Below are 17,235 nucleotides of genomic sequence, written 5' to 3' on the forward strand. Positions count from 1 at the left end.
ACTCACCTGGTATTAGGCCGCGTGCCGCAGGCCAGCTCGTCACCGCTGGGCTGTTGAAGCAGGAGGCGCGGGCCGCGCCAAAGTCTGCAAAGGCCTCAAGTCTCCACACCAGCCTAGACAAACGGCCTTGTACCTAAACGAAATGAAGCTAGGATTTTTCCGCTCTGCCGCCTCAAGCAGCCACACCTCCGCACTTCCGGCGGTGTACCGGCCAAATGCCGCCTGCCAGCAACTTCCGTCCTCTTAACCTAAAAGCGGAAAACGGAGGCTCGGAACCGCTGCGTGGTTCTTGCTCTTCACTCGGCCGTTTTAAAGGGCGACCCTTTCCTGTCCCGGCCTGCGTGGAGTGGGCTTGTGGGTCTTTGAGCCCCGAAAATTGAGAGCGTTTTCGCACCCCAGGGGCTGCTCCTGGCGGCCCTGCGGCCGTCACCATGGTAAGGAGGATGCGTCGGACGCCCGCGACATACAGCGTTTGAGTTAGTGGGACCTGAGGGCTCTGGGACGCTGGGGCAGGGGGTGAGCGGTGGTAGGCGGAAATGAAAACTGCTAAGGGAAAAGGATGGTGGACTCCGTGGGGTGCGCTCTAAGGAGTGAAAACAACTTCACATTCGAGACACAGAGGGTATTTGCCAGAACACAAGCTTTGGAGCAAGATTTTACTCTTTTTTTTTTTTTTTCTTTTTGCTCCACCACTAAGAGTCCTAAAAATTACTGATTTCACCACAAGCATGGTTATCAGCACCAGAGCCTAATGGGAATATGGTTGTGCCTTGTACAATCTTAGATGTTAATCCCACCCCTTTCATTTTACTGTTAAGGAAACTGAAGGCGTCAAAATGAAGGGGTCCTTGCCGAAGACCAGACAGCTAATGAATTGCGAAGCCGGACTTAACGGCCCAGATCTAACTGCCAGATCCATGCTCTTTCTGTTACGTCTCTATCATCTTGCGTTTCTTTGCGAAGTGGCATTCCATACACCCTTCATGTGATTGCTGCAAAGTTTATATGATAGCAGTTGGTAGCAGCACGCCTTGCTATTTGTTACTTAACACTGTTCTCTGTGCTGGACTTGGCTTTGTATCATTTTTATTTTTGCAGCCTTAAAATACGAATAGACACGCCTGGTCTCGTGTTTAAAATAAAACGTGTCTAAAATGCAAAAAGCGTCCCATACATTGGTGGTGAAATGAAAAATAATGCACTTTGGAAAACGGTCTGGCAGTAAACACATGTCCACATGAAGACTTGCATGCAGTTTATTGCAGATTTATTCGTAATCAGCCAAAACTGGGAACAACCCAGATACCTATGAACTGGTCAGTGGGTAAACAGTGGTATATCCATACAATAGCATACTACTCAACAATAAACAGAATTGAAGTACCTATACCTGCAACAAATTGGGTGAATCCCAAACCAGATTCAAAAGGCTATGTACTACTGTTGATCCCTGTTTCTTTCTGAGAAAGGCAAAACTAGGGATAGGTATCAAATTGAGGGTTGGAAAAGAGGATTGACTTCAAAGTGACATAGGGAATTTTAGGGGGAAATAGAAATTCTCTATTTTGATTGTGGTGGTTACAGAACTGTGTAGTTAGTAAAAACGTAGAACTGCGCGGTGGCTCAGGCCTGTAATCCCAGCACTTTGGGAGGCTGAGGCGGGCGGATTACGAGGTCAGGAGATCGAGACCACTGTGAAACCCCATCTCCACTAAAAATACAAAAAATTAGCCTGGCGCGGTGGCGGGCGCGCCTGTAGTCCCAGCTGCTCCGGAGGCTGAGGCTGGAGAATGGCTTGAACCCGAGAGGCGGGGCTTGCAGTGAGCAGAGATCACACCACTGCACTCCAGCCTGGGTGACAGAGCGAGACTCTGTCTCAAAAAAGAAAAGGGGGGAAAAAAAAAAACTTAGAACTGTATGCCTAAAAAGAACAGATTTTACTGTGTGTAAATTATGCTTCAATAAAACTAACTTAAATTTTTTTAATGTGAAATGAAGATGTTATTTAAAAAGCAAATTATATCAAGGAAAAAAGATACTGTAATCAGTTCATCCCTTTTGTGGTCCAGTAGATTTTGGAACATTCCCTACTGAGATTATTAGAAATGTAAGCCCTGATGCCTCATACCATTCAAGATCAAAATTTAACTTACATCATGTGAATAGACTTAATGGTGCAATAATCATTCAAGTAAGTGAACATTTGGATGAAACAGGGTCTTTATGCTGTGTAAAAGCAAGCATTTTAGAATAATTGTCAGTACTTTTAAAAACTAAAATAACATTTCTTGCATCATTATAGCCACAGAACGAATATATTGAATTACACCGTAAACGCTATGGATACCGTTTGGATTACCATGAGAAAAAGAGAAAGAAGGAAAGTCGAGAGGCTCATGAACGTTCAAAGAAGGCAAAGAAAATGATTGGTCTGAAAGCTAAGCTTTACCATAAACAGCGCCATGCTGAAAAAATACAAATGAAGAAGACGTAAGTGGTCTCATTTGTCATGACAAGTTAACATCTTTTGAGTCATCATTATTAAAACAGGTAATTTTGAATCTTTTTTCCTTCTTGGTAGTATCAAGATGCATGAAAAGAGAAACACCAAACAAAAGAATGATGAAAAGACTCCACAGGGAGCAGTACCTGCCTATCTGCTGGACAGAGAGGGACAATCTCGAGCTAAAGTACTTTCCAATATGATTAAACAGAAACGAAAAGAGAAGGCGGTAAGCAATAACAATTGAAGTCTTTGTTTTGTTTAGGAGAATTACTTAAATTCAAATTTGAGGTTCTTGTTTCTTGGTTTAATTTCAAACATGAAGTACAGCTATTCCCATTATTTAGATGTTGAGGTCTTTGTAAATTTAGTAATAAAAAAAACTTGCTTTCCCATCATAAGGTTCTAAAATTTAAGTTTTAAAAAAATTATTAGAATGCCATATGAAATTAAAAAGCTGATAAGGAGTGAATTTCAAATTCAATATTTGTCTTCCTGTTTGAAAACCCACAGTGCTATGCAGTCATAAAGAAAAATACAAATGCTTCTTATTTGTGCTGTCCTGTAGTGCCAAAATTGGTTCAAAAGCAGAATGGTGGAAAACTCCCTGAGTTATCACAAAAAATGTGGCTTTTTAAAACATCTGTGAATAGATTAGCAGAAATCCAGATAAAAGAATATACTGTATCTATATTTAAAGAATTCTTTCTACTGCCTTACACTACTTCAGTTTTTTTCATAGAATTTGCACTCAAGGGAGGCATAAAACATCTGGTGAGGACTTTGTCTTACTATTAATGTAATCTACAAATCCATTTCAGGAAGAAATACAGAGACAAGAGGTGGAAACACTCGTCCAGTGTTAGGCTGTTAAACATTAGTAAACACATAACACTGCTTATAGAAGTCACCATCGACTGGGCACAGTGGCTCACGCCTGTAATCCCAGCACTTTGGGAAGCCGAGGCAGGTGGATCACCTGAGGTCAGGAGTTCAAGACCAGCCTGACCATGTGGTGAAACCCCACCTCTACTAAAAATACAAAAATTAGCTGGGTGTGGTGGTGTGTATCTGTAGTCCCAGCTACTCGGGAGGGTAAGACAGGAGAATTGCTCGTACCCAGGAGGCAGAGGTTGCAGTGAGCCAAGATCGCACCACTGCACTCCAGCCTGAGCAACAGAGCGAGACTCCGTCTCAAAAAATAAAAAAAAAAAATAAAAAAAAAAAAATTACCACCACATTACAGGTGGTATTTTCTCACCCATAACACAGCAATAAGATTTTTAGCTTAAGTCAACCATTTATTTAATGTACCCATGATATATAAACTTGTTCTGTTTAATTTGCAGCTTATGAGACAATACAGAACTCTAGAATAACAGTTGAGCCAATGATGGTTAAGCAAAAAAAAATAGATCTACTGCTTTGTACAACTAAAACATACTTGACTTATTCTCATTGTCCTTTAATAACAATGTAAACTTTTAACTGTGGCATATTTTTAGGGAAAATGGGAAGTCCCTCTGCCTAAAGTACGTGCCCAGGGAGAAACAGAAGTATTAAAAGTTGTTCGAACAGGAAAGAGAAAGAAGAAAGCATGGAAGAGGATGGTTACTAAAGTGTGCTTTGTTGGAGATGGCTTTACAAGAAAACCACCTAAATATGAAAGATTTATCAGGCCAATGGTAAGTCCTTGGAAGAGTGTAATGACTGAAATATTAGTTCACTTTGTTAAATCGGATAAAGAACGTTATAATTTCCTGAAATTCTTTAAATTGATGTGGAACAGATTGGAAGATATTTTTATGCTATTTTTGTTATTTTAAGTTAGTGATAGAAGTTATTTAGTACTTTTTCCACTAGTTAAGAATCTTTAGCCGGGTGCGGTGGCTCACACCTATGATCCCAGCACTTTGGGAGGCTGAGGTGGGTGAATCACCTGAAGTTAGGAGTTCAAGACCAGCCTGGCCAACATAGTGAAACCGTATCTCTACTAAAAAATACAAAAAGTAATCTGGGTGTGGTGGCGGGCGCCTGTAATCCCAGCTACTAGGGAGGCTGAGGCAGGAGAATCACTTGAACCTGGGAGGCAGAGGTTGCAGTGAGCCGAGATCACACCATTGCACTCCAGCCTGGGAAAGAAGAGCAAAAATCCGTCTAAAAAAAAATATATATATATATATATATTTTTTTTTTTCAGCTTCGTAAGAGATTTGAAAACTGTCATAAGACATTGTCAGTAAATTCTGACTTTTAAACATGACATATTAGAATCTTCATTTTCTTCATATTTTCTCATTCAACTAGTGATCTGCTATATGCCTGATATTGTCTAGGTCTCAAAACACTTCTTGTCTTTGACAACAGTTCGAAAACTTGACTAGGACTGTTTTGTAAGAGTCAGTTTCAGTTTGGTAAGGAAAGTATCCAAATGCTCTTGAAAATCATTGAAAAGCCAGGCGCGGTGGTTCACGCCTGTAATCCCAGCACTTTGGGAAGCTGAGGCAGGCAGATCACGAGGTCAGGAGATCAAGACCATCCTGGCTAACACTGAAATCCCGTCTCTAATGAAAAAAAAAATACAAAAAAATTAGTCGGGCATGGTGGTGGGCGCCTGTAGTCCCAGCTACCTGGGAGGCTGAGGCAGGAGAATGGCATGAACCTGGGAGGCAGAGCTTGCAGTGAGCAGAGATCACACCACTGCACTCCAGCCTGGGGGACAGAGCAAGACTCTCAAAAAAAAAAAAAAAAAAAATCTTTGAAAAAAGGAAGATAATTTAATATAGCTTAATTTCTATTGAAGGCAGCAATAGTAATATGACCCCAAACTTCCCCACCCCGGGGAGAAACATAATTGAAGATGTATTTTTGCAAAATCCCTTCAAAGAGACTGAACTATTCTCCCAGTTAGATACACAGCCTCAAAAAAACAAAGTATCAGAGAGAAGAAAGTTGCAACATGCCCAAATCCTAGTGTTCAACCTATTTTTTTTTGTTTTTGTTTTTGAGACGGAGTCTCCCTCTGTCGCCCAGGCTGGAGTGCAGTGGCGAGATCTCAGCTCACTGCAAGCTCCGCCTCCCAGGTTCTCGCCATTCTCCTGCCTCCGCAGTAGCTGGGACTGACTACAGGCGCCCGCCACCATGCCTGGCTAATTTTTTTGTATTTTTAGTAGAGATGGGGTTTCACTATGTTAGCCAAGATGGTCTCTATCTCTGTGATCTGCCCGCCTCAGCCTCCCAAAGTGCTGGGATTACAGGCATGAGCCACCGCGCCTGGCCAACCTGAGTAATTTTTAATAGATTAAAATATTGGCAAACAGCCTGTTTCTGTAAATAAAGTTTTAATGGAACACAGCCATGCCTGTTCATTTACATATTGCATAACCCCCACCCCCAGAATTGAACAGTTGTAACAGAGGCCATATGGCCTGGCAAAGCCTAAAATGTTGACCTTTTGGGTTCTTTACACAAAGTGTTTGCCCACCTCTGGATTATATCATGGAATCGACTTGTTTTGGTTTCGTATTCATATTCTGAATATATTTGGGTAGCCTTACCAGTTCTACAGGGAGAGAATATACAAGTCAGGCTACTCTAGGTTTTCTGTAGTTTCACAGATTTGTCATTGTGAATTAATCAGATGGCATCCTGAATGGTGTCAGTTTCTTAAGAGCTTCATTAATGAGTCTGTTACTAAGAAACTGATTTAGTGTTGTTTTCTCCCCATCCCCATACACGCAGAAATCAAGACTGCAAAATGTTGTGATGTTTGAAGTACTACACCCTAAAAGACCCTATTAGGTGACTGGGTGATTCCATAACCAGTTTCTGTAACAAAGACCTCTCTGGGCCTTCTCCAGTCTCATATTACTATCAACCTAAAGAAAGCTAACAATCCACTCCTTTTTTCATCATGGAAGGTAGCTGAGGTATATAAAGACTTGGAATCACGATATTTAGGTTTGATTCTGTTTACCACTCACCATTTAATCTGGAAACAAGTCATTTAACCTGCTGCTCCTTGTTACATCATTCAAAAACAAGAGAGAGAGGGATGTGTTTGTTGTGAGGTTATTGTGTTTAAGTGAGCCAGTTGTGAGCTAGCATAGTGGCCTGGTATATATCAAGTCCTTAGTAAGTCTAACTGTCGATGACTAGACAGTAAAAATCTGAGGATGTTGCTAGGTAGCTGTTTCAGGGCAAAAAAAAAAACTTTTCGGAGGCTAGCTGTGGTGGCCTGGAATCCCAGCACTCTGGGAGGCTGAGGTGGGGTGGATAGGTTGAGAGCCCAGGAGTTCAAGACCAGCAGGCAACATGACGAAACCCCATCTCTACAAAAAAAAAAACGCAAAAATTAGCTAGGCATAGTGGTGCGTGCCTCTAGTCCCAGCTACTCAGGAGCCTGAGGTGGGAGGATGTCTTGAGCCCAAGAAGCCCAGGATGCAGCGAGCCAAGTCATGCCACTGCACTCTGGCCTAGGCAACTGGGCAAGACCCTGTCTCAAAAAAAAATAAAAATAAAATTCTTAAGTATATGTGTGGGTGTTTGCCCTACGTATTTATACTGTAACCATCAGGTTTTTACTTTGTAGAACATATTTTGTTAGCTGCTTTAAGATGACATTATGCAACCATAGTTTTTTGGAGATGGTTGAAAAAGATAAGCAAAAACAACACTACTCATCACTGTTAACATTTTGGACGTGAACATTCTTATGTTGTGTTTGACTTACTAGGGCTTGCGTTTCAAGAAAGCCCATGTAACACATCCTGAACTGAAAGCTACCTTTTGCCTACCGATACTTGGCGTAAAGAAGAATCCCTCATCCCCACTGTATACAACTTTGGGTGTTATTACCAAAGGTACTGTCATTGAGGTAAATGTGAGCGAATTGGGCCTTGTGACGCAAGGAGGCAAAGTTATTTGGGGTAAGTGAATTTTTGAATATAGGGCTGTTGCTGTTCTGCAGTACTAATAGAAATACTCTTCAAGTTGATGTATTAAAATACACAGCAAAATTTTTTAATGCAGTAGAGCTAAGTTAAAACAATGTAAATCAGATGTAAATCTTTAGTAAAAAATACTTTATAGAAAAAGTAGTAAATACAATTGTTTTAAAATTTAGCTTACTGGTTTTAGTTACATAAGGTGTAATACATTCTGTTAGATTTATTTTGATCCTTTTTGGCCAGGCGCAACAGCTCACGCCTGTAATCCCAGCACTTTGGGAGGCTGAAGGGGGTGGATCACCTAAGGTCAGGAGTTTGAAACCAGCCTGGACAACATGGCAAAACCCGTCTCTACTAAAAATACAAAAAAATTGGCCGGGTGTGATGGCGAGCACCTGTAATCTCCGCCATTGGGAGGCTGAGGCAGGAGAATCACTTGAACTCAAGAGGCAGAGTTTGTAATGAGCTGAGATTGTGCCACTGCACTCCAGACTGGGAAATAGAGCAAGACTCCATCTCAAAAAAAAATTTTTTTTAACCTTTTTAATAAAAATTATTTATTATAAGGGAAGCAGATGCAAAGTTATAACTAAGAAATATTTTAAGAAAATAGAATGAATTAACCATGAGCAGAGGAAGGGAGGCATATATCAAACATATTTTAAAAGCGAGGTCAGCTGACATGAAGTATTAGCCAATGACTTAAGATGTTTTCTGTAAGAAAAAATTTCTCTTGCCATAAGTTTACAAATATTATGGAAATACTTCTTATATTTACATGCTAACATTAAGAGAAAATACCTATTAAATTTAAAGAAATAGAACTATCTGTCCCACGCAGGTAAACTGATAACTAATTGAAACTGCCAGGAGTGGTGGTTCAGCCTGTAATCCCAGCACTTTGGGAGGCTGAGGCAGACAGATCATCTGCGGCCAGGAGTTCAAGACCAGCCTGGCCAACATGGTGAAACCCCATCTCTACTAAAAATACAAAAATTAGCCAGGTGTGGTGGCCCACGCCTGTAATCCCAGCTGCTTGGGTGGCAGAGGCAGGAGAATTGCTTGAACCTGGGAGGCCGAGGTTGCAGTGAGCTGCAGTCGTGCCATTGCACTCCAGCCTGGATGACAGAGCAAGACTCTGTCTCAAAAAGTAATAATAATAATAATTGAAACTGATTTAACACAGTTTAGTTCATTCTGTTAATGGGATTCTCCTGACCTCCCAGAAATCATGTAGAAGCTTCCAGGCTTTAAAAAGCCCCCTTGCTATCCGGGCGCAGTGGCTGACACCTGTAATCCCAGCATTTGGGGAGTCCAGAGCAGGCAGTTCACTTGAGACTGGAGTTGGAGACCAGCCTGGTCAACATGACAAAACCCCGTCTCTACTAAAAATACAAAAGAATTAGCCAGGCATGGTTGTGAGTGCCTGTAATCCCGGCTACTCGGGAGGCTGAGGCGGGAGAATCACTTGAACCTGGAGCTTGCAGTGAGCTGAGACCATGCCACTGCACTCCGGCCTGGGAGACAGAGCAAGCCTCCGTCTCAAAAATAAGTAAAATTAAGATATTTTGATCCTTTTTAATAAAAGTTGTTTTATTACAAGGGAAGCAGATGCCTTCGAAGTTGTAACTAAAAAAAAAAAAATTGTAAAAAAATAGAATAAGTTAACCATGAGCAGAGGAAGGGAGGCATACAACAAACGTGTAATCACAATAGATCAGTAATAAAACAGAAACGTGTCATGCACTAATTTTAAACACCCTCATTTGCTTAGTTTTCTACCTTTAGTACCAGATCCAACTACCAGATCCAACTTCTTTGAAAGGGAAGAATACACACTACAACTTCTTCAGTGATTGGCTTATACTTCATGTCAGCTGACCTCAGTTTTAAGATACGTTGTTACCTTGACTTGAAACTCATTTAAAACTTGATACAATTTGCGGGAATAATTATGTGAAAAAGTGACAATGCTCAGGTCAATCCACAAAAGCCTGTTAATGCAATGTACTAGTAACATGGAGCTGACCATTATTTGCAAAAACACTATTTATATGAAAATTGTATTCAGAACTTAAGTTCTTAAATGATTGAATTTTGTAAAATCTCATTTATCCTTTACGGTTCATTTCTTACTTATTAAAAGTGGTAATTAGTAATATTTTAGGCATGGTTGGGCACAGTGGCTCACGCCTATAATCACAGCACTTTGGGAGGCCAAGGCAGGCAGATCATTTGAGCTCAGGAGTTCGCGACCAGCCTGGGCAACATGGCAAAACCCCATCTCTACAAAATACAAAAACAAAAAAATTAGCCAGGCAGTAGCGTGTGCCTGTGGTCTCAGCTACTCAGAAGGCTGAGTCAGGAGAATTGCTTGAGCCCAGGAGGCAAAGGTTGCAGTGAGCCGAGATCACACCACCGCACTGCAACCTGGGGAATAAGAGTGAAACCCTGTATTAAGATGGGAAATAATAAAAGGGCAAAAGTTATATTCTTTAAAATTAATTTTTATTAGGTAACAACCCTCCCTTTTCCCTTTTTTGGTTTTGTTTTCCTTAGGAAAATATGCCCAGGTTACCAACAATCCTGAAAATGATGGATGTATAAATGCAGTCTTACTGGTTTGACAGCAATTTCATATATAATTATCGAGGACTACACACCAATTGAGAAAACTGCCATTACTGTGATATTTCTGAATACTACCAAACAGCCATACCTGTCTGCAATGAAGAGATTTATTAAATTGTAAACATTAAAATGGTCCTGTTTTATAAATGGTCTTTATTTTGAAATCTGCCTAGACCCCGTGTTCATAAAATTGAATGATTGAAAAAAGCAAATATACAAATACCCTACCTCATCAATATCTGCATTTGTGCGTGGGTATTCGGTAATTTCCTGAAAACACCACAGTGTTCGTTGAAAATGCCTTTCAGAAAGGTTAATACACAATTATGTGTCTGAGAATTTAACTGAAGTATCTTCTACCTCATTAATCATTAATCCTAAAAAAGGTAGCATTAATACAGATGTTTACAGTGTTTACACTAAAAGTATGTGAGAAGACACTAAAAGTTCAAAACTCTTAGAGAAATCTTTTCACCTGTGAAATCCAGTACAGCAAAAGGTCTAGTGAATTACATTCTAAACATTTTCATTTCATTTACCATGTGTAATAATATGTACTTGGCACTATTTTCTACTTGAATTTCATGAAAATGAAAGAAAAATACTAAAGTATTTGTACTTTCTTAGCATTTTCTGTATTCTAAACAGTATATTTATATTTTCAGAATGGTATTAAGAATTAGTTTAAGTAACTCCAGCTAAGTTTTAAAAGGAAAAAGAAGACTGCACTGATTCCCTGAGGAGAAATTTATTTGCAGTTACTTAGATGATGTAAGAAGGTAAGGTTTTAGGGTTGTAACTTGGTGAAAGCACTTTTGTGATCTGTTATATGTTGTGGCTTTAAGGGTGGCAGTACATTACATTAATCTATAATCACCACATTGTTTTAAATTGTTTATTTTTTTTTTTTAAGAAGTCTGTCTTCAGAGTACAACCAATGTGATTAATTGTGCCTTTAACAAAGTCATTCAATGTCTAAACAAGTTCAGTATCTGAAACATCTTCATGAGGAAAACAGAAGGAAAAGAATTTCAAAACACAGACCAGGAAACAATCACAAAATACAGGTTTAATTACTACTTTTAAACTTAAAAAAAAAAAAAAAAAAAAAAAGGAAAACAAATATAAGTATTCCAGTAAGACTTGCTACTCTGAATAATGTAACATTTTTTCTAAGTTCTATAAATATACTAGAAGTTTTAGAACACATACAGACACTTAGGAAAAGAAAGGCTAGTTCCTTGGAAATGGCAATCCAGGATGATACAATCACTTGATGACAGAAGGTAAGCCTTTCTTACAGTTAGATTTTAGCAGATAATTTTGCCACTAATATAAATGGGTGATGTGTGGATCACAAGTTCTACAAGGCGAATAAAAATATTGACTCCAGGTAATTTCTGGATACTACAAAAATGAAGTTTGCTTGTTTTTTTAGAACCAAAATTACTATCTTGTAAGATACAAAGAAAGCTTGATATTAAGTATGAAAACATAAGCATAACACTTGTAACTAAACACACCCATGAAAGACTAGATGACACCTGAAACGTTTTCCAAAATACTGTAACACAGATGAGTAATACTAGTATAAATTCTTTATTTACATTAAGATCTGTTTCAGTTTGCTGGTGTGACCAAACCTTAGAAGGTAATCCCAAGGGATAAAGCAGAACATAAGAGCAGATATTTAGATATTAGTACAGGCTCAATTTGATGCAATCATAAACCTTCAAGATTTCTAGTCACTGAAACCCCATTGTAAGTAGTGTTCTGGAGTCTGCTAAAAGTAAATCTTTAATGACTAGATGTTTTCTTTACCATCTACACTGAATGGAAATACCATGAATATAGACACATTTTAAGTAGAAGACCGACGTTCTAAATCATGCTGTTTGATTTTATAAAAAATCATAATAGACCCTCTCACCTTTAAAAGTTGTAGAGAAGCTTTATAATAAATTCTTAAATATACTAATTTCTGTGATGTCTAGCAATTGAATAATTTATAACTTGAAAGAACTAAAATACTGCTAATAACCATCTGCTTTATATTACACAAGGAAATATACACGTATGTACACAAAAAGTGAACTTCCTTCACAAACAAGTTCACAAAGGACTATGTGTAATGTGACTGGACATTCAACAACTAGCTGGTTGAAATCACATTTTCAGTCCCCTGTAATTGTGAAATTTTTTCTAATGCCTTGCAAAAACTACAGATAACTGATTAAGTTCATGTAGGTTCCTTATTGAAGATAAACTGTGGTATAAATTCTATACTCAAGTTACTGAACATGAGTTAGGTTTTTCCAAGTGATCTAATTTTTCCTTTTATAATCTATAAATCCCAAAATAACATTTTCTGTCAGAGATCATCTGTAACAGAAGTGTTCTTGTGTGCTAAACAAAAACCTTAGAAATTGCTTAGAATTCACTTACTATTTAACCCAAACAAGTTTAACAAGAATAAGTTTATACTGTTAGCCCCCAGTGGTCATATATGATTAAACATTTTTTGTAAACTCAACTATATTCACACATCGAGTTGAGCCAGTGAGCTCAATCTTTAAAAAACTACACTTCCCAAAAGAAAGTCTTTTAGTGCTCACTTCAGCAGCACATATACTAAAATTGGAATACAGAGAAAATTAGCATGGCCCCTGTGCAAGGATGACACACAAATTCATGAAGCGTTCCATGTTTAAAATAATTTAAAAAGAAAGTAGTTTAAACAAACCCAAGTAAAAATAAAATATCTAAAAGTATTGTTTTCAAATCTAAGAAATGAAAAATGTAAAGGTTAAGCATTTACTGAATCTTAACAGAGTATTTCCCTTTGTGATGTTGACAGAAGTTTCTCATAAAATGTATAAAACAGCATAAATGGTAGATTAACTAATAGTAGTCATACTTTTTTTTTTAACTTAGTATTAGATTTGTTGAGAAAATAAATGGCCAAAGCACTTTAATTTTCATTTAGTATGAAATAATCTGGCTTACCTCTGACTAATAATTAAAGAAAATATAGGATAATACAGGTGTTCAAAATCTAACACAAATAAGAGGGTTTACTATTTTGTCTGCTAAAAGATTTTAACTAATTAGATCGAAAATACCAACATCCCCAAACAAAATTTATTGACATGACATCAGCTTACTATAGACTGAATAAACTTTCAACATCAATCCTTAGCTATCTCAAATAATGATACAAATCGCAATGTTTCTTTTGCGTAAGGATCAAGATCAAGCTATTTTTAAAACAATCTAAATGGTCTCAAAACATTCTCCAACTTAAGTGCAAACTTGAGTACACATAATATTTCCAAAGAGTAGAATTGTTTTTAGATTTTCTTTGGATTCTAATAACCATTTTGTTCATTTTTAAATAAATTACAAAAATTAACAGTTCAGGGTTTTTTTCTTCAAATTTTCCTAGGCCTTTGCTATGGCAACACAATATACACTTAACAGGCCAGCTTGCAACCAGTACTCACAGTACAAATCAAAGGATGACTGAAGCCTCTTCCAATTTGATTGAAGCCCTTGTAACCATAGTTCCCCAAGGCAGTTTTACCCATGCCATATAGGTCTAACATTGTGGAGTGCACCTCCAAACCTACCCAAAAATGGACATCAAGGGCATAAGCCAGCAGGCAGGAAGATCTGTTGATTGGAGAATCACTCCATGAGTTAGAGAAGTGATGAAAGCTGTGGGGGAATAGAAATAAGACTGTAGTAGAATTAGGGAGGTGGCAAAATTTAAGGAGATGCCTTAGGAAGGAGCCTCACACTTCTGAAATATAGATGTTAACTGGGTTAGGATAAAAGTAAAATCTCCAGCTTAATTTATCTGTCTGATCAGGACCAGAAGTCCAAATTAAAACTATGTCTCTAAATTATAGTTGTGATTTTTACCTGATTAAAGGTGAAAGTGAAGTCTAAACTTCTAGGCATCTGCACATATGCAGACAAAAAATTATAGCAAACTAATCCTTCAAATGAAATTTTAAATAATTAGTCCCCACATGCCACAGTTAAATCCCTGACAGTACTGTTAACATCAGATGATAGAATAAATATGTGTACCTTTCCATAGTGAAGTCAAAGGAAAAAAACGCATTATATCTAGGATTAAGAGGCCAAAACCAAAATATCTTCATGAACATTTGACCGTAAGTTTGTTTCTGTTTTTGTGCTCTCGTTTACTTGAAGTTATATTTATTCTAATTTATTGACACTTTTGTTTAGGCATGCCTACATTTTAAAAAATTGGTGATTGGTTTTGAAATTTAAAACTTCTAGAACCCTCACCAAGTTTTACTATTAAAACCCTTAGTATAAAAGATTTCTGTGATCCTTGTAAGTAATGGAAATCCTGCTACTTTCAGTTTTTTAATTATATTTTTGAAATAATGGTCAGATGTACCACCTGATAAAGAAAATATAATATGATCTGGTTTCCAAAATTGAAACATGGTTAATAAAAATAAAAAATTGCATTTACCAAAAATAGCCTGAATAATTAAAAAGAATGGTGAATTCTACGTTCTAAAGGGAAGCGAAAAACTGCATAGTAAATAAGTTCAAACTGAAATTTTGGAAATTTTTGTCCTGTGCCCCATGCTGTTTATTAATTACCATATTTTAAAAACAATTATGTTACAAAGAAGAGGGTTTATCATCCACTTTTCTTCTTCCTTCAGGTCAGCTTAGCTTTCTTCTTAGCAGGTCCTTTATGCCCTTTGGCCTTTCTTCTTAAATTCCGCCTGTCTACCACAGGCACTTCCACTTCTATTTCCTCTGAGCTGCTATCAACAGCTTTTTCTGCCGATTGTGTAAACTGATCCAGTTGCTCAGAAGATGCTTCAGACTGCTCCTCTGACTGGTTCTTCTGTCCTGCATTCTGTGAAAATGGCACATCTTCAAGTTCAACCTCTATCAAAGAACTCTGAGGAAGAGCAGTAGATGTTTCCTGGGGCTCAGATACCCCCTCCTCACCCTGGTCTTCCAATGAGGAAGTAGTATTGGGAGATAAGTTCTCAGAGACTGGTTCTTCAGAAAATTCAGCTATCACAGAGTTTGGAAAACCACCATCAGATCGTTCTTCATGTGACATAGTAGCAACATTATCTGAACTCCCAAGGTGTGCTTTCTTTCTTGGAAGTAGGGACAGTTTCTCTTCCGTGTGCCCCTTTACATCAGATGTGCCTTCATCCATCAACATTTCTGAGTCAGGTATACGTGGGGTCTGAAAATTAAAAACCTAGTCAGTAAATAAACTTGTAATACAGTTCTAAAAATAAATTCTTCTCAGACTCTAATATGCAATGACACTGAACTACAATTTAAACAATTCAGTATTCATTACTCAAAATCATGTATTTTTTTGAATTTCTGTTCTGCTAAAGGTGTATATATTCTGAATACAACTCAATTTCTTCAAAATTGTGTCACATGGTAATTTTAATACACTAAGTTCTTTGAGGATATAATAAAATAATTATTTGTAATTAAGACACATTAAACTTCATATCAAGATTCTTCAAAATCATGAATCAACTCAGTTTTTTTAGTTTCCTGGTGTTACTGGAGCCAGAACCAAAAATACCTTGGGACTTCACTGTGCCACCACACTTAAGTTTGACTACGGTTTCATTAGGTAAGTTAGGGCAATGGACGTTTTATTCTTTTACTTAGGTGAGACACTAATAAATAATCCCATACAACAGTTTTTTAGCCATAAACTATAATGTTCAAAAGTAACAAAATTAAATTTCTTTTAAAATACTCCAGGATTTTTTCCCCCACTAACTTAATCTGTCTGCCTAATTAACACAAATATAAATTACTGTTTTAGTCATAGACTATATAACCAATATAGGTACTCAAATATTTGATAATGCTTTATCCATTTTTCTAAGCATTTCCTAAGTACAAAGTATTAAAAGTAATAAAACTCATTTTGTTACCACATATCAGATATGAATGTTTATAATATTTGAATTTATAGAATATTACTGATTACATTTTCTTATAATATCAAATCTACTATAAAAGTTAATCTTCCTAAAGCACTGTACATGTTAAGGTGGAAGCAAATATGTATACCATGCACCCTCCCCCCTAATGTCACCAACATTGGTATACTTTATTAAAAAATAGCTCATCGCCCCTTACCTTATCTGGTGCATCTGCCTCAGAGAGTTTTGAAGATTCTACCACCAGTGGAACAAGATTTGTAGAATCTTCACTGGAATTAAAAGGCTGCAATTTTAATTCTTCATCTAAAATTTCACTAGTGGAGTCTTCCTCTTCTGTTATAAGTGAGGTCTTAAGAGAATCATCCATTATCTCACCATTCATAGGCTCTAATTCAGATTCCTACACCATGAGAAGAGGGGAAAAAAGGACATGATTACAAACTAACTTATTTGTCATGCATGACGGGTCCCTTCTCAGTGCCTACCTATCCTATACCAAGACTCAAGTTTACATTATAGAACATAGGTTAAAGAACAGTCTTATTGGGGGAAGAGGGAAACTCATAAGCCAGTATCAGCAAAATAAAATAATCCTGAGTACCCCATACTCCCACTGCTCTTAAGGAAAGATAGGGCAGGACCAGGATGCTCTGTGGATACACAGTGTGGGTCGGAGATTCAATGAAAAGACCCTACCCACTTCTTGTTCTTCCTTCTTATAGGGCAATCATGGGAAGAACCTTTTCAGGAAAAAGGCACCAGAGTATAGACTTGATGCCCGTTCTTTACATAACACCAGCTGTTCAAAATCTGGAATCTTTGGGTCCTATGGGAAATTACAGTTTACTGTGCCAGACGTAGGAAGCACTAACAGTCTAATGGGAAGTTCAGTTTAGGTGCTGCTGCTTGCTGGGAGGAGAGAGTCCCAGTCTCAGTCAACGCCAGGGTCATTTCTGAACAGTCCTGCTCCTTGCATATCATTAAAATATGGAGATGCTATTTGATAACATGAACTCTCCAATTTCTAAAATTCTTCCAAAGTTTATCGATTAACTTATATTTAATGTCAAGTATTTCTAATCCTGACATTCTAATACTTAAAGGGAATTTTATTACCATTATTAAAATTATAAAACTGATGCACTCAAGTGTTCACAAAAGA

At 37.7% G+C, this 17,235-nt stretch overlaps 3 protein-coding genes and 1 non-coding gene across 12 annotated transcripts in view; 2 read left to right on the plus strand and 2 right to left on the minus strand.

The window, feature by feature from the left end:
• GFM2 (GTP dependent ribosome recycling factor mitochondrial 2) overlaps nt 1-190 on the minus strand; it is a 48,461-nt gene extending 48,271 nt beyond the window's left edge. The window contains exon 1 of one of the 2 annotated variants that reach the window (XM_078004019.1): nt 7-190. The gene's annotated coding sequence lies outside the window, so the exon portion shown is untranslated. 2 annotated transcript variants of the gene reach the window in all.
• A 206-nt stretch (nt 191-396) lies between these two features.
• Nucleotides 397-10,290, plus strand: NSA2 (NSA2 ribosome biogenesis factor). The gene is given in 6 exon segments (NM_001261761.1): nt 397-434; nt 2,303-2,490; nt 2,582-2,732; nt 4,009-4,188; nt 7,239-7,431; nt 10,012-10,290. Coding segments are annotated over 6 exon segments (783 nt in total). The 5' UTR covers nt 397-431; the 3' UTR covers nt 10,080-10,290.
• Nucleotides 10,291-12,690: 2,400 nt separating this feature from the next.
• LOC114679068 (U6 spliceosomal RNA) lies at nt 12,691-12,794 on the plus strand. Its single transcript, XR_003730756.1, has one exon. It is a non-coding gene; the product is annotated as a U6 spliceosomal RNA (small nuclear RNA).
• A 1,618-nt stretch (nt 12,795-14,412) lies between these two features.
• Nucleotides 14,413-17,235, minus strand: part of FAM169A (family with sequence similarity 169 member A) — an 86,172-nt gene continuing 83,349 nt past the window's right edge. For 7 of the 8 annotated variants that reach the window (XM_078004201.1, XM_078004199.1, XM_078004200.1 and 4 more), the window contains exons 12-13: nt 16,270-16,473; nt 14,696-15,340 (exon numbers count right to left, since the gene is read on the minus strand). In XM_078004201.1, coding sequence (XP_077860327.1) covers nt 14,792-15,340; nt 16,270-16,473 — 753 coding nt within the window. In that variant the 3' untranslated portion in view covers nt 14,696-14,791. 8 annotated transcript variants of the gene reach the window in all.

Source organism: Macaca mulatta, chromosome 6 (assembly GCF_049350105.2).
Source record: "Macaca mulatta isolate MMU2019108-1 chromosome 6, T2T-MMU8v2.0, whole genome shotgun sequence".
Lineage (NCBI taxonomy): Eukaryota > Metazoa > Chordata > Mammalia > Primates > Cercopithecidae > Macaca > Macaca mulatta.